General features: G+C 36.6%; 1 protein-coding gene and 1 non-coding gene across 2 annotated transcripts in view; both read right to left on the reverse strand.

Annotated features, from left to right (window-relative positions):
- Window positions 1–672: 672 nt before the first annotated feature.
- LOC112511232 overlaps window positions 673–10,945 on the reverse strand; it is a 13,374-nt gene continuing 3,101 nt past the window's right edge. The window contains exons 2-6 of the mRNA XM_025116766.1: window positions 6,924–6,992; window positions 6,646–6,750; window positions 2,265–2,384; window positions 1,003–1,092; window positions 673–932 (exon numbers count right to left, since the gene is read on the reverse strand). Of these exons, the coding sequence (XP_024972534.1) occupies window positions 816–932; window positions 1,003–1,092; window positions 2,265–2,384; window positions 6,646–6,750; window positions 6,924–6,992 (501 nt within the window). The 3' untranslated portion in view covers window positions 673–815. The remainder of the gene's footprint in view (window positions 933–1,002; window positions 1,093–2,264; window positions 2,385–6,645; window positions 6,751–6,923; window positions 6,993–10,945) is intronic.
- On the reverse strand, window positions 9,650–9,842 carry LOC112511903. Its single transcript, XR_003069156.1, has one exon. It is a non-coding gene; the product is annotated as a U2 spliceosomal RNA (small nuclear RNA).

Genomic DNA, 10,945 nt, shown 5'->3' on the forward strand with positions numbered 1-10,945 from the left:
TACTAAAAGAGACCCACCAAAATTATAGGCCTAAAAAACAACATAAAACTAGTTCTAGTGGAGGCTTATTAGAAAAAGACCCCTCTAACAGATACTTTTCAAATATATTACCTTCTAACAGATTTCATACATCCCTACTAACAGAAGAATGCCTCTTTCTAACACATAAATGCTTCGAAATATATTGTACAATTATTCACCTAAATAACCCTTCTAGTAATGGAGGTGGTACATAACTTAATCAAGGGATAGGAGGTCACCTGGTGTAGGGGTGTCATATCTAAAGAATAGATGTTAAGTGAACCTTTATGACTTGCTCACTAAAGAAAGTAAATATTGTTTATTTTAACCGACATTTAGGGTCGTTCACCAGACGGTTACCAGGGGTCACTTACCTTCCGGGTGATCATGATAATAACCTAAAATCTTACCCGGTAAGGGGCATGACAAGGACTGAGAATCTTACCCAACAAGTGAGGGAGAAGACTCTTACCATGTAAGCACTTACCGGGTAGAAAACGTTTACCAACAATCTATTTTGATGGATGAGAATGTTACCATGTAAGGTAAACGAGGGTGGTGACTCTTGCTGGTAAGTGATTATACAGTAAGCGTTTGTAAACACCCCTTACTTGAAAATCCTTGGATCATAATCGAGTTAACATGATGGACAGGGAGAAAATGAATCTGGCAATAAATATAATGAACAAAAAAGTGGTACTTGTTTCATCGTTTGCGTATACAGAGGTACCTACTCATGAACATGATCTCTAATTGATGGTAAGTTTAGGGTTTAAAGAGTGTACAAAATTCAATTAGAACCAGTTCGAAACGCTGAAATCCCGCAGCTTGCTGAGATGTCTTTCCATGTCCTTTCTGTCCTGCTCCCACTCTTCCCTATGTACTACAGTCGTTGGATCGTCTCTCTCCTCCTGCAAAAGAGTATTTGAATCAGACAAGACTTGATACGCAGTTGTAAACTAGAATTACAATGATAATCACCGAGGGAATTATTTTGAATGAAGTCGCATTGTCCCGAATAACAAGAAGGTCGTTCTTTCTATTCCTTTCTCTTCCTTCAGGAACCGTCACCTACATTACATCATAATTATTCCATTAAAGAAACCCACAAAATCTATTGTAGAAATACTTCTTTTCTGGACAAATGGCATGAAAATGCAACACACTTTGGTCTGATCACCATATTTTGTACAACATACTTTCAAACCTTTATTTTGGTACCTTAGATGTGACATCTCAAACATTTAGGTACCTACTTTACATATGAAGATGCAATGTACTCTGGTACGATTTCTATTCCGTGTAACGTACTTTGGTCTACATGTTTGAGATATCAAATCTGCTATACCAAATTGAAAGTTTTTAAGAAGTACATTACACACCAAAATACGTTGCATTTTCACAATTTAACCTTCTTTATTATCAGCTTTCATGTCCATTTCTGTTTCAGTGTTATTTTGTTGGTTTTTCAGTTTATATCTTTGTATTAGTTTTATCTGGTTAGGTGTTCAAGTTCAACAGTCTTAGACTCGTAGTTAGGTGATGGTTTCGTTGATTCTCAATTGTGGGTATTTTGTTTGGTAGGTTGGTTTTAGATCAGTGGTTCAACTAATTTGTACTGTCTCATATGTGTTGGTTTTCGGTTCTAATAAAAAGTTGTGTCGTTTGAAGACTAGAGGAGTTCTATTCTTTCCCCATGTCTGTTTAAAGATCTTTAAGGAAGCTGATAATGGCATGCCAGTCTGATGGTGGTTCAACTTGTTAAGTAGTGAAGTCTGATGATAGCCTGACCCTCGTGAGAGAGTGAGGGCGCCAGAGAGCCCTCGACAGGGGCTCACTTCCTGAGTGCCCGGGCAGTGAGCATTAATCAAGGGGATAGTGCACGTGGAAGGAAAATTAGAAGACAACTTTCTTGCCCATTCTCCACAAACACAAGGATATATATCTGTATATACATCTTATTGTAACAGTAACACCCTAAGACGAAATAAATAAAAGAGACTCGCTAGTACAGCAGCGGACGCAGGTCAATTCATTACCAAACCATGTAAACTCTGAGTGTGTTTTGAGCATTGTTTTACTTCCATATCATTTCTCATTGCAAAATCTCATCTGTTCTGCTTACCTAGCACAACTACAACTAAATAATTGACGCATGGGCAAGAATGAACTCATTTATACTAGTATGGAACATGTGTTGAAATGGAAGTGATGATATAATTCAAAGCATGATTGGTACTAACCACAACTCTGGCCCGAGTTATAGACTTTGTTTTTGAATCGATAACATAAATCTCCTCAAAGTCTAGCACAAAATCCGGATCATCCAAACGTCGGTTCCTGTAGTGCTTCGTCAAAAATACCTTCAGTGAGAAAAATAAAGAGTTACTACTATATTGTAAGGATGACAAAAATGCTTTGAAGCTTCAACCGTAACTATTTCTCGAGCTACAAGTACAAATTGTTCATCTAGAGGGAGAACTTTCTGAGCTTTTTATAATCTCTACAGAGATACCTTTTGACTTGGCATATAGTTGATAAAAAATGTTCTATTATTGCCCAAATGTCTAAAATGCCCCTTAATAATGACAATAGAAAAAACTTCGTATACCACAAGTAAAGTTGTTAATTCCATGAAATGGTTACTAAAGAGCAAACATGCAAAATAGGTCTAAAAACTTGCCAAAAAATTGTCATTCATCTTCTGTGACAATCCAAAAAGAAATTTGTCATTGTTTTTTGGATGGAGGGAGTACAACCGAGTGTATACACTATATCAGACTTCTTCGCCATCTTCCATACCCTTGTCTAGACTAGCTAGTAGTCCCTAAAATAATCTGTTACAAAGGATTCCATTACAGAAGAAATCATTCTACAAAATCTGATCTCCTATGCCTCAAAAATTTGTTGTTCCACGTTTGGAACAACATTCACACTGGAACGGGACAATATTGAGTGGAGCAAAAATGCATTTCTTTTGTCACCAAAATAGGTGGAACAAAAATCAGGTAGATGAAACAAGATTGGTATATTACTAAACTACCCATAGCAAGTTTAAACCCTAAAACCTGGCACAACTCTTTCATCCACCTACCTCACTCTCGTCCGTACAGACAAGTCCAGTCTACATACCAAACATCTTCTCATGGTTTGACCACCAAACTTCACTTTGTTGCATTTCAATCACCAAATATTTCAGGATATCAAGCCTTCGGCATGTAACCCAGTTGGCAAAAGGGTGGGGCGACTTTGTCCAAATAAAAGACAGGTCCCGGGTTTGATCCTGGGCCCCCTACTAGCCTCAGCCGCTGAATGAGATAAAAATTGCCCCCTTACATTGGTGTCCTTGGAGTCCATGTGGGGCCGGTTGAAGTTGTCACTAATCAACTTTTTGTCCAAATATACCAGAATATCACAATATTCTTGAAGTATATATAAAGTTGCCTGCAGACCATCCATGCTCAAAATGTAGAATTTTCTAAAACCACCTTTTGTTGTCAACATCAGTGTTTGTGCCACATTAGAAACGAACAAACAGATACCCTGGCTGAGGACAACAGTGTTCAGCACAAACAAACAGATGCAACAGTTTGCATATCCTCCTTATGTGGTTATGTTGTATGGTCATTTAAATCTCTTTGTACTTCTACTTTGTGTCTGGCCATTGACCTGTATGCGAGTTGCTTGGGGTAAGCCTAAGACCTCTTTATGAGTTTTTGACACCTTGAGCTGAAATCCAAGCTAAAATCCAGACCAAGAACAACCTAATTCCTTCCCACAACTCTATTCATTAACAAATAAGATGTCCACCACTAACAGATCTCTTATTGCATGAATAAAAATGATTGTTTACATCACTTTTCATTCTTATATCTGCATTCAAATTCCTCTTAATTCTCTATGAATTTTATTGTCAAAATAATAGCAACCAAAAAACCATTGAAAAACGTTCCAGCACCCCATTTCCCCTTTGAACAATTAGCTTCAAAACAATGAACTCTTATTATTGGGTTATTACTCCCTTGAACAAAAAACACACTGAACCCAACTCACCTCAAGGCGGTAATAGACCCATTTTCAAGGTTCATTGATTTATATGTCAAATTGTCAACTTTCAATTTTTCAAAGGGGACATGGTGCTGTAGCTAAGTTCTCTTTGGAATGGTGGAGCCATAATAACAGCTAAAAGAAGAGGTATGGATCAACTTTTTAGCCACAAAAAAGTGCATCAAAATTCAATTGAATTATGCTAGTAGATGCAGGGGCAGAGACGGGTTTGGTTCGAGGGGGAGCATGAGTTATTGATGAATAAAATAGGTAATGAATCATCCGTTGTTTGTCTTTTTATTAAATATTTATCCATGAATGGCTGTTAAATATAAAAACAAATTAAAATCAACACTTAACAAATGGATAGCGCTAAAATCAATCAATATAAACAGTTAACAACTGGGCAGCCCTATAAAAGCTAATTTAATTAACACATTATAAAAGAAAATAAAAAAGTACAATGTCATTAGAATTAGAAACAAACTGTATTCAACGTTAGTTCTTAAGAGATTTCATCTTTTAAAATCGATTTATTGCATTCATCACAACAACTATCAAGTCGTTTTTACATAGTTTAAGGTAATATACGTATATTTTTTTGTTATTTTGACATGATCTTGTCACATAAATTGGGTACAAAATTTATAATCCAGGCATTTAACGTGACCATTTATAAAAACGGTGATTAAGATGAATGTTGATCAAGATAATAACTGTTCACTTAAAAGCATAGTTAAAATAAGTTTAAGTTGATATATATTCTTTTACTTTCATAATCTGGGTTTAAAAATGCGCGCATTATGCGAACTGATGCGTGATGCGATGCGATGCGATGAAGAAAGCGCATCAAAGGGACTGATGCGATGCGATTCCATGATGCGATCGCATCCCCTACGCATCACTCGATGCGTGCATCAGTCGAGCATCAGCGCATCATGTATATGTTGCGTTTTTTGGGCTTTTTTGCAGTATTTAGTTGGGCCTATTAGTTGGGCTTCTTATGTTATCGAAATAGAACGTTAAGACTTAGCCTATTATGTTACGTTATCGACCTAATAGAAGCCGACGCAAAGAAGTAGAACGTTAAGACTTAAGACAGCGAAGAAGTAGAACCAGCAAAGAAGCAGAAAGCGTGAGTCTCGATTCTCGAACTCGATTACCAGGTCGATACTCGAACTCGATTACCAGGTCGACAGCAGATCGATACTCGAACTCGATTACCAGGTCGACAGCCTAGAAGAAGAAGAAGAAGTCGACAGCCTAGAAGAAGCTCGACAGTCTAGAAGAAAGTGCAGAATTAGAAGTCGACCAGCTTAAGAGAATGTCGGAATCGGAACCTATTGCGAGTTCACGTGCGTGATGCGAGATTAATTTATAAATATTTTTTGAATACCAGCTTATAGGTAAGTATTTTTAAGGTAGAAATTGATATGTAGAATTAATTTATAAATATTTTTTGAATACCAGCTTATAGGTAAGTATTTTTAAGGTAGAAATTGATATGTAGAATTAATTTATAAATATTTTTTGAATACCGGGCGCATCACGTGCGTGATGCGAGCGCATCAGCATCACGCATCACGCATCGGCTTCCGGGACCCTTAACGCATCGGATCGCATCGCGCTTTTTAAAACCAAGTTCATAATTATAACATTAATAATTATTCGAATAATTATCTCATTTTCTAAATTTTAGATGGAGTAACATTTGAATATATACATTGGTTTAAATTGTAATAGCCGCTTTTAAAAAAGTTTCAGTTTTTGAAAGTCCATTAAAATACAAGGGCTATAAGTATAGATTTTATTATGCATCATCACTTTACTTCCCACTTTCTCACCGCCTGGATGATCCTCCTCTTCTCCCACTTCTCACACCGCCTCTAACTCTCTCCTCTTCTCTTAACCTATATGAAACTTCTTTTTTTAATTCTAGGGGGACCAGCTGCTCCCTCTCGTTCCCATGTGGCTTCGCCACTGACTAGATGAACAACTCAGGCCTAGATGAACAACTCAGAATACAGCAAGGGATTTTTAGAAGATGAAAATCCTTGCAAAATATGCTGATGAAAGCATGTACAAGCAATATTTATGTAGTCCCTACGGACAGTCTCTTTGCTTTAGATGACGGGTGAGCTCATAAAGGACATATACCTCATGGTATGTGATTCTGGAAAATACGTTATGCTAGTTGACACGTGATAGCTGTGGAAAAACACCCTTGAATCTGAAGCTCACTAGTGATGGTTGTAGCACGGAGGAGGAAGATGTAATAAGTATTGTTTTTTATAAAAGGTGTTAAAGAATGTTCTCCAGCATTTTGGTTGTAGGATAAGAGCAACGGTGAATGGCATAGCGGCAATCTTATGTGGACTGCAAAATTTCACCAAGGTGCAAAATATCACAGCAATGAGACCTATTATGATCTATGGGCAGAATTTTGGGGAAGCAAAAGATAGCATATACCCGAAATGGGTCTATCAGAAATATGTCAATAAAGATGTAATTCTTGCCATTTCATCCAAGTTTTAAATCATATGAAGATGTTGACAAGATAAAGCACGAGTTCCTCACCTTCATAACCTCCCACTCTGATTTGTACATGGGATCTCTAAGTGCGTCAATTGGTGGTTCTGTGACATTGTAGGTCCCCCAGTCACTCTTTGCACATCTGATATACTGCAATTCAAGATATGCCTATCATTATCCTCTGTATTAATCGGAAGAATGATGAAAGAAAGGGAGATTGCAAATCTGAAAATAGAAATTGAAACAGAACCACCAATCAATGAATTGGTGGTATCAACCATTTATATGCATGAAAGTAGGAACTTGTCTAATTAGTAATTAACCTGCTCAGGCATTGGTGCAAGAACTCTTGGAATCGCATAGACATCAGTATCTGGTTCCGTCACATACATCTGAAACACCAAACCAAAATGCTTCAGTAAAATCCTCCATAAACACAAAACGTCATCTCAGAGTCAATATCCATAACTTTATAATTCTCGTACTAGTGGGAGGATGGGAGCTAAGCCATGTTCATTTAGACACAGTACTGAGGGTGATCAATAGAACTGATTTAGTTCGTATGGAAGAAAATATCTAGCAGTTCGATTATACTCAGAGCTTGATTAACATAGTAATTTATATGGAGGGTCAAATATTTTTAGCTGTTGAATGTTGCTCAAATATAGTAATCAGGCACTTTGATGAAACAAAACCCTTTAAACTTCATTACCAAATAGCCACTACTAGAACTTGTCACAAAATATGAAACAAGATTATAAAGTAAGTAGTCACGAATACGATCTAGATCATGTTATCGCCAGGTCCTTCCATTCCTAAAATGCAAACAAAAAGTAACGGATCTAAGCTTAAACTTTTGTTTTTTTTGGCTGCATTACATGAGACTGGACAGGACATTACACGACAAAGCTCATAGTTCCACTTTTGGCGGGACAGGCGGGACATGAGATAGGGGGATGGATGGGACAAAAAAGGCTACCAATCTACCCTCATTTGATAAAACCCTAATATGGTATTTGGTTTAATGGTCACCACCGCCCATCGCCGCCACCACCACCATACCACCTCCACCACCAGCAGATTCTACTACCACCACCTCCACCTTCATATCCACCATTGTCCACCATCTACACATCCTTCATAACCAACACGTCCACTACAACCATCATCGACTACCAATCACCACTGCCTATTGCCATCACCACGACCACCGGCAGCCACCTCCACCATCATCAGCTACTTACCACCGTCCATCACACCCCGATCTCCACCACATTGGCCACCACCACGTCTACCTCCTCCAAAATGACCACATCCACCGCCACCACCAATCTATCATCTCCACATCATCCACAACCACCGCCGGCCACATCGCCTCTACCTCCACCACTGTCACCACCACCGCCGTTTCCTCCTCCACTACAACCGTAACCACCATATAAAATCATTAAACAACATTTAGGGGTAACATGTCTAGCTCAGTCCCATCCAGTCATAGTCGTGCCACACACACGACAAACTTGTCTTGTCCAGTCCAGTCCTATACGTGTGCCAACACTACCTTTGAGAACAAAAGTGTATGCTTCAACTTTTCAAGGCTACGCACATCACTATTGAAATCCATAACCAACAAGATTTTGTTGACCAATTTGACACCAATGCTTATCTATAGTTATTAATTTAGAATTGATTAAGAATTCATATCAACATTTAAGGGTGCGTTTGTTACATAGGACATGGCATAACAAAAACTTGTCCCACATTTTACGCGACATTAGATTGGGACAGGATTGGACTGAGTGGAACAGAAGTGCATTGTTTGTCCCACTAGAATAGTTGGAACAAGAATAAAAGAAATGGGACAAGATTGGCAATTTACTAAATACCCATGTCAAATTAAAACCCTAAAACCTTCCACATTCTTTCAGCCACTCACCTACCTCACTCTCCCCGTTCAATCCAGTCCTATCCAGTCTCTTCCTGCCTTTCCTGCCCAAATAGTCAATTAGAGTCGAAACTCAAAATATGATTACTTTCTTTGTTGCAAAGCTTAGAACCCTTTTGTCGAAAACAGTTGTTCGGGTCACAAAGCATCCATCTGGTAGTACATGAACTTATCTCTTAGGTGGTAATACCTACAAGGGTTCAAGTCTCCCTATCCTTGCCTTTTCTAAAAATAATTGTTAAAGAGTCAACCAGTAAATTAATCCAGTATATATAGGTTCATCACACACAATAGCACAAAGGGAAGCACACTCACAAATTTTTTACCTAAAATTGTTTTCAAGACACTGCTATTTTTGGAAAGCTCCGCAAAAAACCTAAGGGGGTGTTTGGTTCATTTTAAGGAAAGGAAATGAAAATGGAAATGCAGAAGAATGGGAATAGTAATAAGCAACGAATAAATGCTGTTTGGTTAAACTAATATAATCAATGATAATTTGTTTTATATAATATTTTTTATGCATCTATATTTCGACCAACTTCAAAATATAAAAATACACTCCACTCAAAGTGAAAAGAGAAAATGCGTTCTATTCAACATCAAGAGATGAACTAAGCGAAAACAAATTTTCCATTCCTCCCAATTTGGTCAGATATGGAAATTAATGTATTTGGGGGTAATGGGCCCATTATATTTGTATCAAACCAAATAACACTAGTGTTCCAACCGCGCGTTGCGCGGTAGTCATAATACCATATTCAAAATGAATGTTATAGATTAAAATTTGAATTCCACTTCTAAAAAACAATTATGCAAATGTGTGTGACAACTACTCATTAACAAAAAAAAAATTAAGAGAAGTTGACAACAATATCATAACCATATGCTAATTTAAGTTATCTAACTATGGTAAAAAATGATGTTACAAAGTATTCTACAAATGTTTAACTAATGTTAGTAGTTTGTTTAATTAGAAGTGATAGTTCTAACTGAAATCTCATATAAGGTGACATAAACACGATGTTAATTTTGTAACAAATTTAATTGAAATCTCATTTTAAGTTATGAAAAAGAAACATTCTATAATATTTCAAGAGAAAATTAGAGGAGTGCATAAGTTGTAGCAACAGTAGTGAAAGTTCAAGGCGATGCATGAAGAACCACATAACCAAGCTAAGATAATGAATTTTTCCTCATAAAAAAATAAAATTGATATCAAGTGGGGTCGATGACCCACATATCAGATATTAAACTGATAAAAACAAATACTACACTTTATCATAACATTTCATAATATTTGAATTGTAATTAGAGGGGTGTGTCAAACTTTGATAGTAGTAACACCAAGACGACAGATAAAATAACTACATCACCCAGTAGTATAATGGGAATTCTCATATACAAAAATAAAATACCAAACAAGCTTCTACACACACACACATACACACACACATATATATATATATATATATATATTTAAGGAAGAACCAAGAGTATTGAGGTGATATCATGAGAATCAAGTATTGAGCTGTTGGAGAATTGTGGTTGATTTTGAGATATCCCACATTGGTGAAGAGTTGAACAAAATGAAGTGTATAAGAAAGGTGGATTGGATGCCTTTATGTCAAATAATGGGGTTTGCCTTATAGGGTTGTCTTTCTTTGGATGACTCTCTTTGAAATCTATAAACATGGTTGGACCAAACAAACCAAATGGTAGAAATTATAGTGCAAAACTAATTATATTATATTATTATATCTTTATATATATATATATATATATTTAAGGAAGAACCAAGAGTATTGAGGTGATATCATGAGAATCAAGTATTGAGGTGTTGAAGAATTGTGGTTGATTTTGAGATATCTCACATTGGTGAAGAGTTGAAAGATTTGAACAAAATGAAGTGTATAAGAAAAGGTGGATTGGATGTCTTTATGTCAAATAATGGGGTTTGCCTCATAGGGTTGTCTTTCTTTGGATGACTCTCTTTGAAATCTATAAACATGGTTGGAAACCAAACAAACCAAATGATAGAAATTATAGTGCAAAACTAATTATATTATATTATTATATCTTTATATTTATACAAAAGTCAAACCTTGGGGTGATGAGGTGGCACCATAAGAATTATAAAATTTAAAACCTTGCAATGATGAGATGACACAATGAGAATTAAGTATTCTCAAATGATGAATTGTGGTTGGGTTTTAGTTCCAACCATGGTATAGATTTCAAAGAAGGTCATCAAAAAAAGACAATCCTATAAGGCAAACCCCATTATTTGACACAAAGGCATCCAGTCCACCTTTCTTATACACTTCATTTTGTTCAAATCTTTCAACTCTTCACCAATGTGAGACATCTCAAAATCAACCACAATTCACCAACACCTCAATA

Source organism: Cynara cardunculus, assembly GCF_001531365.2.
Source record: "Cynara cardunculus var. scolymus isolate 2C chromosome LG 4, CcrdV1, whole genome shotgun sequence".
NCBI classification, from domain to species: Eukaryota; Viridiplantae; Streptophyta; class Magnoliopsida; order Asterales; family Asteraceae; genus Cynara; species Cynara cardunculus.